This window comes from Mustela nigripes, chromosome 3 (genome assembly GCF_022355385.1).
Source record: "Mustela nigripes isolate SB6536 chromosome 3, MUSNIG.SB6536, whole genome shotgun sequence".
NCBI classification, from domain to species: domain Eukaryota; kingdom Metazoa; phylum Chordata; class Mammalia; order Carnivora; family Mustelidae; genus Mustela; species Mustela nigripes.
Window position 1 is genome coordinate 100932046 of NC_081559.1, and position 23725 is coordinate 100955770.

Sequence of the window (23725 nt, forward strand, 5' to 3'; positions counted from 1 at the left end):
AAGACATCAGACCCGGCTGAGGGCCAGAACTCACACCTTCCTTCAAATGAAACACACCAGCTTTCACTCTTAGGAAGGATGGACCTGATGCCACACAACTCCCTCCCAAAGAGGAAGGAAGAAAAAAGGTGGCGACTTTTTGGGAAAGGTTTTCTATATGAAAGATGAAGTATTTAAGCCAGTGAAGCCGAACTTCTTTCTGGTTCTCTCTAGTGCCTCAGAGTGGGGAAGCCTTCAGATGCTCACACAGGGAGGTGCTGGGGTCAGAGCTGTTAGTTCCAGCCACCGGAAGAGGGCTGGGTTACTAGACAGGGCAGCACACAGCAACCACTCTCAGCATAAAGAAAGGAAGCACAAGGAGACATACTCACATCAAGGAATCAGTTACCCTACGTAGAAAATACAGGACATCAATGAAGGTTAATACCCAAGGTCAATCAAGAAATTCAATGAGAACAGCATTTCTTTATGTGCTTTTTAAGTGAAAAATGAGAATAAAAGATAACTGGTATTTTTTAAAAAATTACAAAGGTTATTAAGAAATGACAAAATACTTCTAAGTTCTTCACTTTCCCGCTCAGGAAAATCCCTCACGGGAAATCAAAACTACTACTCTAACACTTAAAACTACTGTTAACTGCTTTCGATCCTGTAGTTTACCTTAAGATTTTAACCAATGGCAGGAATATGAAGGGCAGACTACAGCTGGCCTCAGCAAATACCCCAAACACTCCAACTCCCCAGAAGGGCAGGGCTAGGGCCCACAGTCATACACACATTTCCAAAGGGGATCTGCAAAAACCAGGCCTCCCCCACCCTCGGGAATGCTACCCACAGAAATGTGGGTAGGTCAACCCCAAAGAGGAAAGTCCCCGGTGATGGAAATCTTGGGAAGAAACAGTAAATTCAATCAGGTAAAAAACAAAAAACACAAAACACAACCAAATTAATCTCAGTGAAGCAACCTAAATTAGCTTTTCTTTTCAAAGGCTTTATAAAACAGACACTTCAGTCTGGGTCCCCTTCGTTACCTGCCATATTCCAAAAGTGTGGCATGGACTCGGGATTCTTCATCGAGCAGCTCTTCTGCTCCCTGCTGGCGTTTGTATTTCCGACGGGGCTTGTAAACATCCTAAGAAGTGGATGAGACAGATGGCTTACTGAGTGTGAGAATGCTCCCTTTCTGAACTGACTGCTCGTGCACCCGGCCAGTCAGGGAGTGAGTCTCTACCCATCATGGCGGGTGTGCCTGCCTCCTGCAGGAGAACAGCGAGCACTCAGGGCGGCTGCCTCAAGGAGGTCGCTCCTTTGACATTCATACAGTTAGTAAATATTTCCACTCAAGATACTGCTTGTCAACTTTAACTTGGTGTTTTTCTTTTCTTTTCTTTTCTTTTTTTTTTAAGATTTATTCATTTATTTTTAGAGAGAGGGAGAGAGTGAGAGTGGCAGAGGGAGACAGACAGAGAGCATCCCCAAGAAGACTCCCCGCTGAGCAGGGAGCCTGACACAGGGCTCAATCCCATGACCCTGAGATCGTGACCTGAGCAGAAACCAAGAGCTGGACACTCAACTGACTGAGCCACTCAGGTGCCCCCTTGGTGTTTCTTCTGTACTTTGGCATTTTAATATTTTTTGTGGTCAAACTTATCAGTCGTTTTATTTTTTTTTTTATTTATCAGAGGGGGGGGGAGAGAGCGAGCACAGGCAGACAGAATGGCAGGCAGAGGCAGAGGGAGAGGCAGGCTCCCTGATGAGCAAGGATCCCGATGCAGGACTCGATCCCAGGACGCTGGGATCATGACCTGAGCCGAAGGCAGCTGCTTAACCAACTGAGCCACCAAGGCGTCCCTATCAGTCGTTTTATATCTTACTTATTACCAGGGATTGTTACCAAAACAACAACAACAACAACAACAACAACAACAAAATACCAACACCCCACAAAAAGCAAAAAAACAAAAACAAAACCAAACTTCTTGTCTGTTACTTGTACAGGTTATACTTAGCTTTTTAATCTATTCAGAAACTTTTTTCTCTGAATAGAAAATTAAGAATCCCAACATTATCAATTTAATAGTCTAGCCTTCGCTTGATCTGAAATAGCATACGTATATGAAACATGTACCAATGTTACCCTCTTCAATTCCTCTTGCTTTGTGAACCTTTATCCTGTCTCCACTGTTCGTTTTCAAATTTCCTGGCTATTGTAAGCATTCTCTCTTTCAAATGAATTCTAGTATCAACTTGTCAGGTTCATAATAAATAACTGCTGAGTTTTGATTAGAATCATACCAAATTTACAGATTATTTTGGAAAGAACTGGCATATTTATAATATTGAATCTTGCCCCGGGAAGCAAGGTTTATTTCTCTATTCAGATTTTATTCCATAAGATGTTCCAGAAAAAAATACAAACTTTCTAGTCACTGCATATCCAGACCTTTCCACCACCCAGAGCCACAAACCAGTTAAACGACCAGTTTAACAAGTTAAAAAATTCTGGTGTATCGGTTAACCCAGAATCCTTAAAAAAAAAAAAAAAAAATGCTTAAAATGGTAAAGGAGATTTCAATTCTTAGACTTTAACAGCAGAAAAGAAGAACAGATACAAAACCTTCAGCGATAATAACTTTTTTACAAAAGTATTGGGCTAAGGTTTATCCCAAAAAAGATGTATAGAAACACAGATGCTCTTTCAATTTTCACTGACTTTTTAAATTACTAGAATGTAATTTAATTATAAATGTAGAACAAACATAGATCTATTTTGTATAGGACAAATTCTGAAAGCATATATATATATATATATATATATATATATATATATATATATATTTCTTGAACAAAGTACATGGCATGTAGTAGGTGCTCAATTAATGTAGTTTTTCACTCCCAGATGACCTGATTTAGCATTCTTCCCCAAATTAATGTCCTCCTTGAGTGTCAAGCTGGCAGTCAAATAGTATCTTAGGAAAACGTGCTCAGGGCTCTGGGTGCAAGTAGGCAAAGATTGATGCAAGGAAGGTATTCCAGTTGTTTGTCCCTGATCTTTTCTTCTCCACGACCAGAGTTCATCACAACTAACCTCTACCTGGACATCATAAGGACAAGTACTACTGTCAGGTTTCTTCAGAGAGTGGTATTTTTATTCCAAGTAGAACTGTACCTCCCTTGATAATTCTTAACTTTAGTATTTTACTGTTTATTACAAAAAGTTTCAAACATACAGAAAAACATCCTTTTGTAACACATACCATATAATTTTAACAATTTTGTAAATTAAAAAAAAAAAGAAAAAGGAATGGACTAGGGTCTGGGATGACGCTGGAGTGTTCTTGTAACTTGCTGCCAGAAATAATTCCTGGTTTGCTGCTGGTGCCTACATGAATAGGAAGCTATAAATAATGTAAAACAGATTCATGGGGAAATGCAACACATAACGAATCCGCATGACGTCAGTTACTGAATATGATTTAATTCTCGCTGAGCTCTACTATTACAGCAGTACTATATAATTGAGCTTAACTGCTATCTTCCTTAGTTACCACTGATAGAGTCAATGAGCTAAGACAGGAAATTGGATTCTTCTAAAAAAAGGACTGCTCCAAAACAATAGCTGAAACCAACAGCTACAAGGACCTTTTATCTGGGAAACAGTGACAATGTTGGCCTTTGTGTAATTATTCCTTATACTTGAAAACGCCTCATACATGTCTCACCTTTGCATTTATATATTTATTTATTTATTTGACAGACAAACATCACAAGTAGGCAGAGAGGCAGGCAGAGAGAGAGGGGGAAGCAGGCTCTCCTCAGAACAGAGAGCCCAATGTAGGGCTTGATCCCAGGACCCTGGGACCATGACCTGAGCTGAAGGCAGAGGATTTAACCCACTGAGCCACCCAGGGGCCCCTCACCTTTGCATTTCATAACTGTTCCCAGAGGTAGAGACAAGGCAGATGCTTTTACCCCCACTTTATTACTTAAGAAGCAGAGCTTATATAATTTGTCCAGGATCTCTAAAATAGTATTAGACCTGGTCCTACGTCCCCAGACTGCTAGTCCCAGGGTTTTTCTAATACGCTCACTTGCTTCTGGTGGGCACTCCCGCTACCCTCCGGTGATCTCAGATGAGTCCTCTCACAAGACCACCGTATACCCAAGGCTGCTGTATGGATCATTACAATGGTTGCTTAAGTAACAAGGACCTAAATGTCAGAGGTTTTCAGGCCAACTTAAAAAACTATTGCTAAGTCACCCTTTAAAGCAACAGGAGTCTGCACTAATGTCTAGTCTCGGGTATGCCATTAACTAGCTCTGTGACCTTGGGAATTCCCTTCAATGGGCCTGTTCCATTAGCTGTAAAACCAGGGCTAGACTAATAGTCCTTGAATAGGCTCTTGTTCTCTGTGCTGAAGGACATATGAGCAGGGTGAACATACTAAAGTGACTCTTTAGTAAAGCAGAGCTCTGGCACTGTGAGAGTCACAGATTTCTACCTTATGGGTCTGGTTACAAGACTGGTTAGGTCTGCAGCACAGACCAATCACTATTACAGAGGGTTTCTCTTTTCTGAAATAATGAGCAGGCAGGGAGACAGCCACCACCAACTTGGCCTTCGCTGGTTAAAAGCTCCAGTGCGCCAGGCCACACGTGGGTCAGCAGTCCCCTGACTGGCCTCCACTGACCTTAACACATTTCTCAGGGCTCAACTTTCAGAGACACACCTCAGCCTGGGTACGCCACAAACTAAGTCGGCTTCACCTAACAGGGCTCCACAGACATCTCCACCATCAAGACCAGTGTCCTGAAAGATCCTGTAGGAAATGTTATGATATCTGGGACAAATACATTTTCCCCCCTCCATTCTCACACTAATAAAACAACAAAGGAAACAAAGCCCCTAGGTACTAAGTGAAGGAAATGGGAGATCGATGGATGGCGACCATTTCTGGACAGCGGAACACGTCTGCAGGGAGGAAGGTTAGCTAGGGAGGCAGAGTTTTCTCCAGACTTTGTCCCCTTTTCTCTTCTCTGTCACATGAGCTCTGCTCTGCTCTTTCAGGACCAACACACATCCCACCGCAGGGCTCCAGTGTAATTTTCTGGGTAAGACGAAGGTCACTGTATTAAATAGAGGAGCCAGAGATGGCTTCTGCACTTTGGCTCTTAGGTTTATTTCCTCAGAGCAGGCTGAAACCTACTGTCTCAAAAGCATGCCAGGGTCAAACTCTAATTTTTATACATCCAGTCATTTCAAATGTGGCCCAAATAGGCAGATTGTTAGCCACTGACAGCCTGTCTGTGTCATATACTTTACACAACTGCATGTGCTGACCACTGATAGGGTAAGCCCTGGGACTTGAAAGACCCAAAACTGCTGCTGCAAATCTCCTTCAGAGATCTCTGACTACACAATCTCTGTGCTGTTGCTGTGTGACATTGCTGAGGCACCTGGACAATCTCCAGGAACCCCAGGGGGTTCCCTTGCTCCCCTCCCGTTCAGGATGCAGCCCTGGCGCCTAGAACTCTGGATGGTGGCTTGCTGTGAGGGACTGACTGCCCCATCCAAGTTCACCTGTCAAAGCATCACACCAGTATAGCTTCTGTGCTCTGCTGCCCCCTCGTGGTCATATCTTTTTCCTTGAAGAGACCCCAAATTCCCTTGATTCCCTTACTGATGGAAATTCACTGCTTTGACCTCACCTCCTAGAGTGTGATTGGGCACATGGTGAGTGTGCAACTAACATTACTGAATGCATTCATTGCCTGAATTGGGGCAAGTTACTTTAACCTCTGTGATTCTCCGTCTATAAAAAAGATATAAGTACGGTTATTATGAGGATTATTCCATAGTATCTGAGACACAGCAAGAGCTAAGTTAGATAATATATAGCTAAGCTAAGATATATATATAGATATACATGATATAGATATATCTATGTATGTATATCTAAGATAGCTATACATATATATTTTTTTTGTGGGGGGAAGGGGCAGAGGAGAGGGAGAGAAGAAATCTCTGAGCCAACATCAAGAGTTGGACACTTAACCAACTGAGCCTAAGATATCTGTTTTTAATATAGTATTATTGATAAAATGTACTAACATTTTTTTATGTATGTAGCCACATCTGTATTTTATGTGCTGAATGAAAAGGCCTTCCTCATAGCATTTGTGCAGTAATAATTTCAAATGTCATGGTCTCCTAGGTGATCCCATCAGTTCCACAAAGCATTTTCTTCAACTAAACTGGAAGTTCTAAGGGTCCTTTCCCCACTTCTACTCTTACACAAAATTCTAAATATTACCAAAAAGTGTTCAATGAATAGTAAGTGATTACTTTTTGGAGCTTTGGGTAAAATTTCACAGGTACTCTTTACTCCAGGGTAACCAGGAGTAACAGACCTCACTGCACAGAACAGACCCTTGAGATATATGAAGGCTGACGGCTGAGGCAAGGAGGAAGGAAGCTGTACAACAGGCTAAGTGAGACAAACGAGCAACTATGTGATGACATGAAAAGGAGAAGGTGGTAAGGGGGGACCTGTCCTGGGTGGCAAGAGTTTTGATTTCTTACGTGCTTTGAAAACATACTTCCCATCAGCAGGACTTCTACAAAGCAGCTAGCTACTCTGTAAAAAGAAGGTATGGAGAAGCCAAGAAACAACACATTTCAAGAGAAAGCCGAAGTACTGGGAATAATCCCCAAGAGGAAGAAAAATGAGGACAAGACAAAGAGAGAAAACCTCAAAGTGATGAGTGCAGAAATTTAAGTTCACAGCAGTCTTTCTGCCTGGCAATCTGCCAAGAGGTACTAACAGCCTTAGGCATAACCTCTGACCCAAATCCATTTCATCCAATATTTCCTAAGTAAATAAAGATAAAAGGAAAAACTTAGCTATGAGAACGTCCTATATAGTGGCCAAAAGAAAAAATAAGATACAAAGTAAGCTAGTTAAATTAATACCACATAATGAATAGTCTATAGCCAGTAAAAAAGGCTATGGGGGAAAGACATCTCAATTACACTGCTGAGCAAAAACCAAAACAGAATATACAATGTAATGCCATTTTTAGGGATCTCTACTTCTTTGTATTGATATCCCTAACTCTGTACTTCCTACTTGGAATATATATCAGTAATTATCCCTGGCTGGTGGCATCATGGTGACTTAGTCTTTGTAATTTTTCCCCATTTCTTCATCTTTTGTTATTATTACTAAGTTACTAGTACCAAATATAGGATTTTTTAAAACAAAAAAATCATGCACCAAAAAATGGCTGGGCTACATAACCAAGGACAGATGTAAGACTGGAACAGTCTTATAAGGGTAAGTATAAGGTAAATATTTTACTTTTTTAAAAGATTTTATTTATTTATTTGACAGACAGAGATCACAAGTAGGCAGAGAGGTAGGCAGAGAGAGAGAAGGCTTGATCCCAGGGGCTTGATCCCAGGACCCTGAGATCATGACCTGAGCTGAAGGCAGAGGCTTAACCGACAGAGCCACCCAGGCGCCACAAAAATAAGCTAAGTATTTTTAAAAAATATTAAAAGGTTTAATATTTATTTTTTAAGAAAAGGTTATATCTATGTAAGAATAAGTAAAAGCCTGCTGGCTGAGGTGCAATGGTATTATGTTCATAGATGAAGAAAGACAACACGATAGTTTCCATTTGGCAGACATTCTCTAGCTGGACAACGGGTTTTTAAGTAGAAAAGTCACAGTAAATGACCCCGCAGGGGACTAAAGAGGTGGCACGAGAGCACCTTGCCATTCTAGATGCCTCTGAATCTCTGGGACCTGGATAAGTAACATCTCAGAGCCTGAAATAAGCCAGGAAAGTTGCCGTAAGTTGGAGGAAATCAGAGTCCAGGCAAAGAGAAGAAATGGGAGGAGCACCACACCTGTCATATTTGAGATCTGATGTAAAATCAAAATCTGGCTGCTTCTTCTTATTCTGCAAATATGGAGGGAATCTGTTAACCATTCTGGCTTCAAACTTCTGATTTCTAAAACAGAAATAATAACTCGCTGAGTGTTGGGGAGGAGCTAATGAGAGGATGCTTGGGAAAGGCCTAATTAGGTGCCAAACACATAAAAGGCCCTCAATCAATATGTGGCAGCTATAGATATATGTTTTTGAAGGCTGGGTCTGGAAATTAGGCACCTATTGTGGGACCTTATTTGAATCCGTAAGTTACCATTCACAATTTAAGTTTGGGATTCTAGATTCATCGGTAAGAAGCAGGTAAGAAACACTGAGGAGGCAGGTGAAGGGCAGACCTGGGAAAAGGGTAGAAAGAGAGGGAAACAGCCTTCAGAACCCAAGACATACCCAACAAATCAGTTATTATTTTTCATGACAAATGTAGTTAGGAGGAATCCTTAATAGCTTTCAAAGACACTACATTGGTAAGTTTAAAAAAACACAATTATATTCAAAGTATGATTCCAGCTCAGTATAAAAATGCACATTAAAAACATGGAAGAGGGGGCGCCTGGGTGGCTCAGTGGGTTAAAGCCTCTGCCTTCAGCTCAGGTCATGATCCCAGGGTCCTGGGATCGAGCCCCAAGTCAGGCTCTCTGCTCTGCAGGGAGCCTGCTTCTTCCGTTCTCTCTCTCTGCCTGCCTGTGATCTCTCTCTCCCTGTCAAATAAATAAAATCTTTAAAAACAACAACAACAACAACACGGAAGAGGGAGCCTGGGTGCTCGGTTGGTTACATGTCTGCCTTCAGCTCCCATCATGTTCCTTGGTCCCTGCTTAGCAGGGGAAGTCCGCTTCTCTCCTGCCTACTCTGCCTGCCACTTCCCCTGCTTGTGCTCTCTTTCTCTCTCTGACAAATAAATAAAATCTTAAAAAAAAAATGGAAGAAATATGTCCAAGCATCAAAAGAAGCTGCTTCTGGGCTGAAACATTAAGGCTGATTCTGTTCCTCTGTATCTATCAATCTTAAAAAAAAAAAAAAAAAAAAAACTTTAAGGATGTCTAAACAGAACAACTATTTCATAACCAGGGGAAAACAATTACTCTGAAATTGTATCATGTCCTGTTGTTATTATTATCTGACACTGCCACCGTATCTGCGAATAGTGTCTGGCTTCAGAGTTAACTGTCTTGAAAGTTTTCTACTCCTTCCATTTCCAAAATGGAATTGTGAAAAGAAAGAAATTTACAACTGTAAAGTGACAAAGACTTTTCTTGTTTTAAATGAGCACTTCACGTCATCAAATGATTCTTATTCTTTTTAGAGTGATCACCTTGGAAGACCACATATTTATTCTTAAAGTGGGGGGGAAATGCAAAATAACTGGGCACATTATTTTTGGAAGGAAGCGAACTTGCCCCCAGGCACTGAGGCTTCATTCCCAGCAGCTCCAGTAGGAAGGCTGGGGCTGGGTGGGGGTGTGTGCTGGCGATAAGGTTCGGCTGGGCTGGCCTAGAAAGGTTTGAAAAGCTCTCCACTGCCCCTCGCAGCCGGGGTAGTGGGCGCGTGAGTGCAGACTCCACAGTTAAGATCCACTGTGTGGGTGGCCAAGGCCATCCCAGTTTGTCACACAAAACTCAGGAGCTGCTCTGCCTCTCCAGAGCCATCATAGGATGCTAACCTCAATTTGCCAGCTCCAGTTCAAAGGAGCTCTTCAAAGTTGACACCTGCCACTGGCACAAATGAGGAAAGGCTTTGGATCTGGAAAATTCCTCCCAGAAAACTGGAACGAAGAAAAACATAGGGCAGCGGTTGTTGCATTTTCTACCCATGAATGCCAGCGTGCAGGTATGGACACTGAGGTAGGCGAGGCCACACTCACACACCTACTTGAGGTCAGCACCTAGGCAATCCCAGGAGGGACTGGGCAAGGGTTTTGGGATTTGAATCACGGGGCTATCTGGAGGCTATGAACCTATGTCCTTCCCTCACACAGGGGCAGGGCAACTTACTGAAAGGTCAACAACTGTCTTGATGGCCTTTTCTTTTCTCTTTGTGAAGTCATCATCCTGCAAGACAAAACACAGGGATCAAACAAATGGTGTGTGAAGACTGAAACTCAACTGGACTTCTCAGAAACCTGTCTTACAAACTGATTTCCCATCACAGCTTTGCCTACAGGAGCTTCCACCTTCTAACAAAGTGGATGATAATGTTCACGGGAAGAAGCCAGGGCCTCTGCAGATGGCTCCAGAACAGGTCCCACGGTGGTAAGAAGGAGGGGGACCACGGAGTGTAGTACTGAAGCCAAGTGTTCTCATTCAAACCCTGATGAGCTCTGACACCCACGGCAACCGACTCAGTCTCCAAGCCTCAGTCTCACCATCTGGTAACAGGGACCTCACCACCTACGTCAAGGAGTGGCTATGAAGCTTAAAGAGAAGGCATGTGAAGGGCTGGGGCTGAGCAGTAAGGACTCACTAGCTATGTGGTATTATCGCAGTGGGGGAGGTTACTATTAAACTGGTACTATAGGAATGCCCTAGACAATGACCTATGTGGTCTCTTGAAAAGCTTTATACAATCACTAAAAAAATAAACTCATGTTCTTATAGTTTAGTAAGAGTTCTGACTCAAGTACTAAAATTGAGAGAAAAGGACAAGACTGCAGGGCTTTATATCAGTGCCCATTTGAAGAGGGAGTTCTGACGAGCCAGGAGGCCTGCTATCAATGCTGGCCAGGCGGGGGCACAGACATCCCGCAGATGGGTCCGAGTTCACTCTGCTCCTCCCTGGGGAGTCCAAGTGTACCCTCATGTATACTGGACGAGAAAAGAAGAGAATACTGACCTCGGGGAGACTGTAGGTTTTCTGGAACTGGGATATGGAGTAGGAGCGGATGTAGTCCCCCATTTCTTCCTTGGTTTCTATAGCTCGCTTCACCAGCCACTGGGACAGAAAGGTGGGAAATGTGAGGTTCGGGATGAACCATCACTAAAGGCCGACTCTGAGACGGTACAACACGTGAACCCAAATCACTTGAACCCAGTATTTGAACTGGCTGAGTGATGAGAAACTATCCACACCTACTGTCCTATGCGAAAAGCAGCCCGTTGGGCATCCGAGATGCTGAGATCCATTGGGATCAAGAGCAGAGCCGCTGCGCAGGAGGCTTAAAGCCTTACGTCGGATGCTCAGGCCTCAGTTTCCCTCTGTGTAGAGGTGAGAATATGTCGTTTCTTTCACCTCATAGAGCTACTGTGGGAGCACATGAAATCCTAAGCACTAGAAAGCTCTGTAAATGCCTGAAGCACAACACGAATATAGTCACACAGCCCCCTGGTTCTAGTGGCAGATCTGAACATCACTCTTCCTTGTGCTGCCGGCGCCACAGACCAGACAGAGGGAAGAGAACCTCAGAGAACGTCTAGTACGATCCCCTGTTTCACTGACTGCAACGACCTCCCAAAAATTCAGGCTGGTTGATTATACAGCCCTAGGCTTCAAGGGAGCAAGGCACTCACAGCATTTGCTCTTTTTCTTTTTGTTGTTGTTGTTGTAGTTGTTTTGTTTGTTTTTAAGATTTGTGTTTATTTATTTGAGAGAGAGAGAGCACGAGAGGGCAGAAGGTCAGAGGGAGAAGACTCCCCATGGGGCTGGGAGCCCGATGCGGGACTCGAACCCAGAACTCCAGGATCATGACCTGAACCGAAGGCAGTTGCCCAACCAACTGAGCCACCAGGCACTCCAGCATTTGCTGTCTTAATCCACACAATATCATGCCAGCCACGCAGTCCAGAACCGGAGGCTCAGAGACCGCGTGATCTGTCCATTGCTCTGCAAGTAGCAAGCACAAGGCTGGGAGTCTCAGAGTCTCTCCCATACCGGAAGACTGGACATACAGGTTTTATTTGTTTTCTAGCTACACTGGGCTGATATGCAGAAATAGCTGTTCTTCATTGCTCCCCACTTAAAGCTCCAGTTAGTGACAACACACACAGACACACCCCCAGGACCTGTGGAAGACGCAGGTGCTGAGAGTAAGAATTTAGGATACAGAAACACAGCCTCTGCCTCTCCTCCCTGGCTCTTCATGCAATCCTTTTATAACAAAAGAGCATCATGGAGGGGGATGCCATCTGTCTGAGTCGCCATGCTCTGTCCAGACAGCTAGTACATCTCAAAAGCAGTACATGGACAGTAGTTGTATTTCCCCATGAGCACAGCATACTTGGCAAGCCTTAGCTACCAAGGAAAGCAGACACATGGCATATGGCATGGTGCTCCAACAGGGATGGATGGGATGCTTGCTCACAGAGGACAGCCAACTCAAGTAAAGGACATGTTCAGGAAATCGCTGCCCAAGATGGGGATGGCTGCAAAGAACTCTAGAAGGAATATCTTTATTGTTAGTTTCATTTATTTCCATCACTCCACTCACCCCACCTCCAAAAAAGGACCTTGGGCACTAAAACCCAGAAGCAAGGACAAAAGATTGGACAGTATTCAGAGATTCTGTAGCCCCTCTCCCACACCTCACCCAGCATCAAAGCCCAAGACAAATAAGGAGGCTGACTCCCTGCTCAACTCAACTTCTCCCTACTTTTCTTTGGATGGGGAGATGCAGCTTCTGGACTCTCAAAGTTGTTTCTTTTTCAGATGTTCCTCCATGAATTAGATCTACACTGACTTTTTACTTGGCTGGATCCTGGTGAGTGTGATGTGATAAGAAAAGTATGGAGTGTTAGGATTCAGAGAATCGGTCACTGTTTTGGAGGTCCTAGAGTGAAGGGCTTTGGAGGGAACCTCTAAGACAGCCGAACTCTGCTGTGGGCCCCCAGCATTCAAGCAAAGTACCTACCCTCACAGGATTCCCGTGTCTGGCATGGAAGGAAAAGATAGGACCTAGAACTACTGGGGTTGGAAGTTAGACCCATTCTTCTCGGGGCTGCCATTCAGAGTGCTCCTAGTGCTAAACAGTGTGAGCACAGGTGGTGAGCCTCTACAAGTACACAAGACAGCTAGTTTGATGACTGCTCTTTACTGGTCTCCAGGAAAACGGGCAAAAACTACAAGTATGTGGTTAGTTTTTCATAATACTTTCATAGTATTCCACTTAAGGGACTATCCTTTATTCTGAGATTGGGGGTTAAAAGGCCTTTCTTTTAGGAAATGACAGAGAAAGACAATTGTTACAATTTCTTCATTGAAGTATAACTGATATACAGTGTTATATTAGTTTCAGGGGCACAACATAGTGATTCGACAATTCTATGCATTACTCAGTGCTCACCACAATAAATGCAGTCACCGTATGTCACCACACAATGTTATTAAAGTAGTATTGACTATATTCCCTAGGCTGTACTTTTCGTGTCTGTCACTTATTTATTCAATAACTGGAGGTTTGTACCTCTTTACTATTCCCTTCACCTATTTTGTTCAGCCTCCACCTGCCTCCCCTCAGGCATCCACCAGTCTGTTTTCTGTATTTAAGAGTCTGTTTATTTTGATAGTTGTTACTCTTAAAGATTTATTGCCTGGCAAGATACAGGTGGCAACCATAGATCAGTCTCCAGTTTTTTTGCTTTAAAATTTTACAGACACATGTAATTAACAAATCTGGTAACTATTAATGTTGGTTCTCACACCCAGACAGGAGGCCCTCCAGCATTCCACGTACGGCACAGAACATTCAGATGGGGACGCCTGGGTGGCTCAGTGGATTAAAGCCTCTGCCTTTGGCTCAGGTTGTGATCCCGGGGTCCTGGGATCAAGCCCTGCATCGGGCTCTCTGCTCAGCAGGGAGCCTGCTTTCCCCCTCTCGCTGTCTCTCTGCCTACTTGTGATCTCTGTCTGTCAAGTAAAAAAAAAAAAAAAGAACATTTAGATGTTCTAAAAGCCCAAACTAATGCCAGAAGATCACTTCCTTTTCATCACCTTCTCCTACCTGGACCAGATGTTTTGCACTCAAAGTTCTAGCTTAGGGCTGAGTAAGGTTGAATCACTAGAGATTCAGGCTTTGGGGGAAAAGCCAACAACTTCACAGCATGGTGGTGATGGAAGTTTCACTGATAATCAACTAAGGGTCTCTACTTCCTGTTTTCACAAAAAGGACCATGTACCATTCCTGCTGCATCAGAGGGAGAAAGTCCAACCAAGCCAATGAATCAAACTCTGAGTTAAAGCCTTAGCTTCCAATTTACAGACTTTATGAGATTTGACTTAAAGTCTATTTCAGAGGAAGTTCCCAAACATAGTAACAAAACCAGAAAAGACTGTGGAACACTTACAAAGCACTTACTAAAACATGCTGGTCCCTCAGCTGAGTGCTAGCTACATATTAATGTACTTAATTCTCATCCTGTCAGACAGGTACTATTACTGTTTCTATTTAACAGATGCAAAGTTAAGTCATTTACCCAAGGTCATGCAGCTAAATGGCAGAGCCAAGATCTGAACCCAGGAAGTCTCAGTCTAATAATATCTTAACTAAGATATTAACTAATAATAATAATCTTACCACAGGACTGGAAGGCTTTCAAGCAGGGGCTGCATGAATGGCAGAGTGGGAACAGTACAAGGTCCAGTGACAAGGAGTTCAGATGGGAATCTTGCTTGTCTGCACACCAGCTCTCTGGCCTTAAGCAAATCAGTTACTCTCTGTATCTCCTTGCCTCAGACATAATGACTGGGATTATAATAGGTGCTTCAAAGAACTCTATAAGGATCATTTGCAAAGCGCTGTTCACACAGCAGGCCCTTTGCGTCTCCTCTTTTCACAGTGCCCGGAGGAGGATGAGACACCAGACTGCAAGGATGTAGGGGGTTGTACAGCGTGAGCCACTTAATCACAGAGCCTTGGGAAACAGCCAGGGTGGAAATAAGCTCCCATTAGACATCCAGTCATCAAACAAAGACAGACAGAGATCACAACTGCCAACACCGTGCCAGACATTCCACGAGGTGCTGGAGACACTACAGTGAGCAAGGCAGCTAGCTATGGTGCCTGCCCCCAAGAAGCTCACGGTCTGACAGGAGGGCAGAAGTGGTTACAAACTATAGCAAGAAAGATTCCTACGAAGGAAAGGAATATGGCCAGGAGGAGTGAATACGGCAAAGGAGGCTGTTCTAGATTAGGAGGGGGTCAATGGAAGCTTTCTCGAGGAGGTTTGGTAGAACTGAAATCTGAAAGATGAATATGGATTAAGTAGGAAATGAGAAAAACCTTGCAGCCTGAGGGAAAGGTCCTGTGACAGGAGGAAGCATAATAATATGTATGAGAAAAATCGGAAAGAAAGTGAGAGAAGCTAGAACAGAAAGAACAAAGAAGAGCATGGAATAAGGTCAGGCTCGACAGGTGGGACAGGTCCAGGGCACGGGGTGCTACGGAGTTCTATCTTTACCAAAAGGGCAACGAAAACCAGTTAATGGGAACGTTCAAAGATCACGACAGAAGACGGTGAAACCAGAGTGGAAGAGATGGAGTACTGTCTCCTGAGGATGCCGTCAGGGGGCATCACCCTGCCGGGCTCCACCAATTCCACACTACACCCATGAGGTCCAGGATCTAGGCCAGACAGCCTGACAGCCAGACCCGCTGTGGGGATTCTGACGTGCAGAGGACAAGAAACCATGAAGAGGCTCTCACCTGGACAACAGGAAATATGTGAATAAAATCCATGCCCTGGATCTGGTGGGGCTCCAGCTGGTGTGGACACTTCATCCTTGGCAGGACTGAGACGATTTTTTCGGATAGTGCTCTGTTTGGAAAAAACCAGCAAAGAGTGAGAACACACTAAGTGGCCCTTAAGACATCTCTCAAGTCTGGGCGGCATTCCAGAAGAATCTGGGGCTTCTCAGCGCCAGACCATGACCAAGCTTCTCCTGGCCGCCTGCAAAATGAGAAAAATAAGCACAATTTAGATGTGAATGTATGCATGTGGCTGAGGCCACAATACTGCTTTCACGCTTTATTCCAGAATGTTTTTCTCCCTATCTTTTTTATATTAAACCACACTGTTTCTTTTCTTTTCTTTTTCTTTTTTTAATTTTATTTATTTATTTGACAGACAGAGATCACAAGCAGGCAGAGAGACAGGCAGAGTGAAAGGAAGGGAAGCAGGCTCCCGGCCAAGCAAAGAGCCCGAATCGGGGCTCGATCCCAGGACGCTGGGATCATGACCTGAGCCAAAGGCAAAGGCTTTAACCCACTGAGCCACCCAGGCACCCCTTAAACCACACCATTTCTTTATGAAATTGTGGTGATATCTGAGGTAGTAATTATTACTGAACATCCTTACATGGTAAAATAGAAAGTTTTCAGTGTCCCATGTTCTTTTACATTTTGTTAAATACTGACCTACTTTTTCCAAAGATCTGGGAACCACTAGGTTACATATTTAAAAAATGGTTCTAAACATCATTCAGGCAACAAATATTACAGGCCCTGTGCTGGGTGCCCAGAATATGAAGACAAAACATGGGGCCCTATACTGGAAAAAAAAAAATTTTTTTTTGGAGTTCTTCACTATTGCATAAAAGTGTTTTTAAAATAAAAAGATAGCCTTTTTTTTAAATACTTTAAAATTAATCCCAGATTTGGGGAAACCATGCCCTAGTTCTTTTTGTCCAGGGAGCAGAATTTTTCTGCTTCTCATGGGGGGCACTCTGATCTCTCTCCAACACCTTGCTTCAGTCCTAGAAAACATCAGGGAGTAGGGAGGGGAAGAACGGGGCTCCCTGAGACCCCAGAGCATCCTTCTAGCTCCGTTCAGGAGGCCAGCATCCTCCCTCTGCTCCTGCCTGGACCTGGGTGGGGCACTTTTACGGCTGGAGTGACAGAGCCATCTGCGGGCAAGTCTACACCATGGCAGACGTCAGTTTCCTTCTCTACTCAGCTGATACTTGATCTCCAGATGTTGGGTTCTTGTTTCTTACATCCTAATTGGATCAGATTCAAGAGGAGAGAGCAGAGGTTATTTAGTGGGTCTGCCTTGAGAAACAGTCACAAGGCATGTCCTTGTGGGGCCATATGGAGAAATGGGGGCATCTGGCTCAGCTTACGTGGATAGTTTAGGTTACAGTCCCACCTAAAACCCTTCTAAAAAATAACCCTGTTACAGCAGCTACTGTGGTCTTGTCTCAAAGTGAAGACTGTTTTCCCAGGTCTTACTAGATGATTCAAATTCAGCAAGTCTGGGTCTACCTGAAGGATTCCTTGTTCAAGGAACAAGGAAACTTTATTTTTTTTTTTTAAAGATTTTATTTATTTATTTGACAGAGAGAGATCACGAGTAGGCAGAGAGGCAGGCAGAGAGAGAGAGAGAGGAGGAAGCAGGCTCCTGCTGAGCAGAGAGCCCGATGCGGGACTCGATCCCAGGACCCCGAGATCATGACCTGAGCTGAAGGCAGCGGCTTAACCCACTGAGCCACCCAGGCGCCCAAGGAACAAGGAAACTTTTATCTTTCTGCAGCTCCATAATCCTTCCCAAAAAACAGACACCCTTAAGACCAACAACTAACAAAGGCCTGAGTGAGAGCAACTATCGTCTTATCTACGTTGCCCTTAGTAGATTTTATGCTCTCAGTCTTGGTGAGAACTAAGTACAATCTAGGGAGAAAAGCTAAACAGCTTCCCAAGGAATCGTCCTTGGAGAACACACTACAAAACTATGTTTATTCCTGGAAAGTAGCTTTATATGGTGGCACCAAGGTTATGACTGCTAAAAGAGAAATTGTCATGCCCACAGCTCCATGGATCACAATATCCATGTCCAGTCCAATATGTTAAGAGAAAAAAATATGGTCAGGGGAAGGCGGACACCCTACTGTATACATTCACAGAAGGAGAGGACACCCATCTCCCAGGAGGGAAGCCTAGGAGAGAACATTTTCACCTCCCACAGAGGGAGCGCATATGTGAATTATCCAGAAGGTCCGAGGCATGGAAGGACACTGTCCTGTGGCTCTCGGCCACTACTGCAATCCCTTCTCTCTGACCAGCATGTCTTTGTGACACATGCATCTTTCTGGTCACAAGATGTGTGGCTGCCCAATGGGAAAGCATTGGCTGGCCAGCTGTTGCTGGGGCTCAAATGGGATAGTTTGGTAAGTAAGTATTAACAAACCCAGTTGACAGCATATCTAAGGCTCTCTCTACAACACACTTTATTTTTTATTTTAATCTCCATCAGACTCTCATGTTTAATTTCTTTGAAACTTGTGAGGGGAAGAGGCTGGTGCTTAGTTGGCTCTGCATCCTAAACTCCAAGCTTAGCAAATGAAGGACTTGGCATTCTTGCTCAGGGCAGGTATTAACTGTTGATAGACATGGGGCTTTTCTGCTCAGTTATATTTTGGTTCAGTGGGAGGAAAGCTCCCCCTAGTGGCTACAGATCTGAGTCTGCAGAGGGCTACTGGTTGCATGGAACCATTCAGTAGCTTAAAAACAAGAGGCTCAGACCCCAAACACTATCCAGCTCAACCCTCTCTACTTTCAGACTGAGTTGTCTCTGGCCACTGATCAGAGACTGACTACCTTTCCGGGTCATAAAGGCCCTGAGGGAAGGCTGCCCCGGGTCATCTCGGGGTTTATAAGCCTATTAAACCTGCCTCCCAGAACTCACTGCCAAGACTGAGGTCTTACTTGCAGCATATGGAAGCAGCTGGAGGCACAAATACTGCTGGACTGAGGGAGGGACGTGGGGGAGACACAGGCAGGCTGGGGGGAGGGGAGAAAAGTCAGGAGAACTTCTTGTGGAAGCCCACCAGCCCCTATCTGTTTCTCCCTGTAGCTCAGGGTAGACTCTCTGACTTTCTGAAAATCTGGGAAAATGACAAATGCAGAGGTCTCCCGTCAGGCTTCCTAGCCTAAGACTGAACAATGCCCACTTGCGACTACAGGCGATTGGTTGGATTCCTTCAGTTTTTAAGTGTTCAGTACATGGTTTCCTTCTCCACTGCAAACAGTTTGAAAGAGAGTGAATTAAACCAGGGTGCAAATTCCAGCTCCATCACTGGCTCTGAGACTTTTGGCAAGTCACCTGATCCCTCTGGTCCAGTACTCCTATCATACAATGAGGAAAAAATGCCTTTCCTCCTTATTTGAACTTAGAGTGAAGATGAAACAGTAAAATGCATGCACAAGTGCTCTGCACACAGGTGCTTCCCACTTGTGTGTTACCGCACTCCATCATGAGCCTACAATTCTCATGACCTCTGAGCACAGGACTCTGTAGTATGGGACTTTAGGAAAGGCTGGGAGGGTATAGACAGAAGGCAGAAGCTCATGAAACCCTCCAGCAAAAAGGATCAACAAGAACAGAGAGTCCTCAATTGGGCATACACAGAAAAGAGCCTGAAAGATAATGACGCCCTCAAGAGGTAAGTGCACTCCTCAGACAGTGCTATCTGGCCCCCTATCACATCAGCTGGGACATACTGAGGCACTGCAAACAGAAGGCAGTATTAAGTCTAAATTGCACACAACCAGAACATATTAGAAAACCAAACAGAAAAGACTTGAATAATTCAGTACACTGTGGCTATGGCATTTCTCTTACAGATAACAGAGACCCGAATGCCTGATGCACTGCTAGAGGCTGGTGGATCTTCGGTCCTGCAAACTGCTGCCTCAGCTTCGCCCACAATTACAGTCCATGGCTCTGCACTTCAAACACACCAAGTACCTACCAGAGAACATACTACTGAATATCCTCAACCCCTTATCCAAACCCTCTGGGGGCACATGTGTTTCAGAATTCACCACTTTTTAGATGTTTGCACTTTCATGGACCTAACAGGCATATACTATATATTATGTAGAGCCCAAGTGAAATCTAGACTTGAAATGATTATTTCTGCAGCAAAAGTTATGAATGTTCACCTATGTGGGGGTCCATATAGACTATAAAAAGCCTTAAGAAAGTTCAGGTCATGTTTTGTTCCCAAATCAATTTTGTACCCATACGTAGAATGAAAGAAGCCTGTTTTCATTGTTTTTTAGATTTTAGATTAACAATCTGTATAAAAACACTGCATTCCAGTATCTGTTAAGAGTACTGTCACTGCTGGGAAAGTATAATAACTCTCAAGGACATGAAAGTGAAAAGGGGGCTAAGAACCACTCTAAAACACCAAGGGAGTTTAGGAAAAAGGGCTACATGGAATCTAGGAAATGGGAAGACTAGTGCAGAAAGAATGCACTAATGAAATCCCAGAACGTCAGGGGTGCCACAGGTGTCAAAAGCAATCACTTAAACTGAAACAGAAAGAGGCTTCATTCAGGAGTATCTTTGAGAAGATAGTGCATTTATGTTAATAAACAGACTAAGAAAGAATCTGGTCAATCTTAGCTATAGGTAAGGATATGGTGCTTCTTTGTGGGAAAAAGAAAAAGGCAATCAGAAACTCAAGGAAAATAAGCTGGATAAACATGAGGCAAATTACAGCAAGCCTGATTTTCAGTGACTTTTTGTACAGACCACCTCCACTTGCTCAGGCCAAACCCCTCAGAACCAGTCTTGACTCTGCTCTTACTCACACCCAGATCCAATCTGTCATGACATTCTGTTGTTTCTCCCTTCCAAGAGGATCCAGAATCCCTCCATCCAGAATCCCTCCACTGCTAGCCCACTGTCCTGGCTACCATCTTCTCCCCTGAGCAGGACTACAGTATGCTTAAGGATCTCCCTGCTGCCAACTTCATCCCCTCACTCAGTAATCAGAGGGGTCCTTCTAAATCCGATTATGAACAGATTATGTTCCTCCTCTGCTCAAAACCCTTCAAGAATTTCCCATCTCGCTCAGAGTAAACTCAAAGCCTTTATTTACTCTGACCTACGAAGTTCTAGCCGATCTGGCCCCTACAACCTGTCTGCCCCTCTCCCATTGTTCCCTCTGCTCCAGCTCACTGTACACCAAGCAAGCTTCTGCTGGGAGCCTTCACGCTCACCATCTCCTTTGTTTAGAACCCTCTTTTCTCAAGTCTTAGCTCCCATATCACCTCTTCAATCAGGCCATGCTGACTTAAAGTCACACAACTGCCTCCAAAGCATGTCCCTTTTCATATACCATTCCAGCTGTAATTTTTTTTTCATAGCACATATTATTTCTATATGTAATTCGATTATTTATTAAATTAGTTGTTTCTGGTCTGTCTCCCCGCCAAAGACTCGAAATTCTGTAAGGGCAGGACATGTTTCATTAACATACCCTAAGTACCCAAAACAATGCCTGACCCATAGGCAGGACTCCATAAATATTTGGGTGATTCAATGAATAAATAAGGATTCTTTTTGACTGTAATATTTGAGTATTCTCCACCAAACAGCACCACTGTCGTCCAAAAGATTGTATTTCTTTTTCTCTGGCACCATCACAATTCTTAGTTCTTATTGTAAACACTGTTTATAGATTTACTTTTAGAATCTACCTGTAGATAAAGCATGGACAATTTAATTGCTATTACAGAAAACAGACCATAAATATTATGCCCTAAACATTGTAAGAGTAATGATATGCTGGTAAATGGACGCTGAAAGGAAGAAGGAAAAACGGAGAGCAAAAACATTTACCCTACATAGCTAGGAACTAGGAGAAACCATCTCATATAAATGAGTCAAGAAACAGAAGCTTGTATTGATTAAAGCTATCCAACTAATCCTAGAAAAACAGATAATAATTACAAAAGTGGAAGAGGAGAGGCAAAGGGGATGTAGTGGGTAGCACAGGTGAGCTAAATTCCTCCTCTTATCAGATTTAAATGAAAAATACATAATTAGAGATATGGAAGTAAGCTCTTTGAAAAAACCTAAAAGCTAAACAGGCAAAGATGGTTCTTTCCAGGGAATAAAACCAGGGTTTTATAGAATGGGAATAGGGAGAGATGTTAGCAGTATATTTTGTACCCTTTGGCAGTATTTGAATTTTTTTTTTAACTTCATAAATGTGGCACCTACACAATAAAAACAAAATAATATAAAATAAAAAATAAAATAAAAAAAACACATGTCTGGATTAAGCCCAGCCAGCAGAGAGCAGAGCCACACACATAAACTCCATCCCACCGACTCCTAGTAAGAACTTTTCACTGACAGGTCACTGACTGCAATGCCACGGTTCCAGAGTGACAGATGTTCCAGATGCAGAGCTCAGCTATTCATGGCCGGGCACTGAGGAGCACAGTGTCACAGAGAACAGTATGTCCTCTTTAACGAGCAGCCCAGAGATGTCCTTTGGTCCTGTTATTGTAAGAATTTCGGTGATTCTGTGGGACCGATTTTTCTTCAGCCTGGAAACTATGAATTGGGTAATTTATCATGCGTTTCTCTTTTTGTTGGCTGCCAGAAAGCCTGGAGCCAAGTCTGTGGCTCACCCTTATAAAAACACGGCATGTTGTGGCCCGTGACAAATGTTGTAGCCTTATCCCCACCTCAGTTTGTTTTCCCTTTGCTTTGCTTTGCCTCTTCTCTATCACTGCTTCATATACATATTTGCGAACTACCTTCAATCCATTTGGAAGAGTTTTTTCCTGGGGGAGAATTAAGCTTCAGAAAAATTAAGTCACAGATGCACACAGATCTGAAATCACAAATCTCTCTCTTGACAGATAAGGGAACCGAGGCTTGTCCAAGGTTACACAGCTGCCCACTGGCAAGGCAGGGCAGAATGTGGGAGCCTAGTGGTCTAATGAGATCACCAAACCCCTGGTGAGCTACGGAAGACTGGGTGGGGTCCACTCAGGTGAAACCCGTAACAGGGAGTCCACGCTGCCTTCTCTCAGTGGCAGGCAAAGTGCAGCTCTGTAAAGAAGCAAAGGGGAGGGAACGCGTCTCTTCTCACTCTGCTCAGCTTCCATCCAGTACATTCCTTCCAGCTGCCTTTGGAAAGAGATAAACTAAGTAGTCCAGAACACTCTCAGAGAGTATCAGAAAAACTATTAGAGCTGCTGAACATCACTCATCATTGGGGGAAATGCAAATCAAAACCGCAGTGAGATATTACCTCCCACTTGTTAGAATGTTTAAACTCAAAAAGACTAACAAAAAAGATAACTAACACTGGCAAGGCCACAGAGAAAGGGGAACTTTTGTCCACTGCTGGTGAGACTGTAAATTGGTGCACCGGCTATGGAAAACAGTATGGGTGTTCCTCAGAAAATTAAAAAATTAAAAATTAAAAAAAAATCATAGAACTACCTATGACCCAGCAATTTTATTCTGAGTATTTTACAGAAGGAAATGAAATCAGGATCTCAAAGAGATACCTGCAGCCCCACATTCATGGCAGCATTACTCACAATGGCCAACCGTGGAAACAACCTAAGTGTCCATCCACAGAAGAACGGATAAAGAAGATATTCACACTGGAACATTATTCCACCATAAAAGAAAAAAGGAAATCCTGCTCTTTGCAACAACATGGATGGACCTTGAGAGCATTATGCGAAGTGAAAGATGTCAGAGAAAAACAAATACTGTATATTTTCATGTGTATGTGGGAGTCTAAAGTAACTGAATTCACAGAAACAGAGAACAGACTGGTGGTTGCCAGAGGTAAAGAGTGTGGGGTGAGGGAACTAGAGGAAGGGTGACAAGAAGTACAAAAGGTACTCGTAATTATAAGATAGATATGTCCTGGGGATGTGATGTACAGCAAGGAGACTTGAGTTAACAATACTGTATTGTGTATTTTGAAAGTTGCCAAGAGCGTAGATGTTCACATCACAAGAAAAAGTTGTGATAATAAAGTTCACATAAAGTTATGATAAGAAAAAGTTGATATC

At 43.5% G+C, this 23725-nt stretch overlaps 1 protein-coding gene across 4 annotated transcripts in view; it reads right to left on the reverse strand.

Annotated features, from left to right (window-relative positions):
• The window catches only part of CCDC93 (coiled-coil domain containing 93), an 87286-nt gene that overhangs the window by 56826 nt on the left and 6735 nt on the right, over positions 1 to 23725 (reverse strand). For 2 of the 4 annotated variants that reach the window (XM_059394423.1, XM_059394422.1), the window contains exons 4-7: positions 15590 to 15701; positions 10789 to 10887; positions 9951 to 10007; positions 1032 to 1132 (exon numbers count right to left, since the gene is read on the reverse strand). In XM_059394423.1, coding sequence (XP_059250406.1) covers positions 1032 to 1132; positions 9951 to 10007; positions 10789 to 10887; positions 15590 to 15701 — 369 coding nt within the window. The remainder of the gene's footprint in view (positions 1 to 1031; positions 1133 to 9950; positions 10008 to 10788; positions 10888 to 15589; positions 15702 to 23725) is intronic. The other 2 variants (XM_059394424.1, XM_059394425.1) reach the window with 2 other exon arrangements.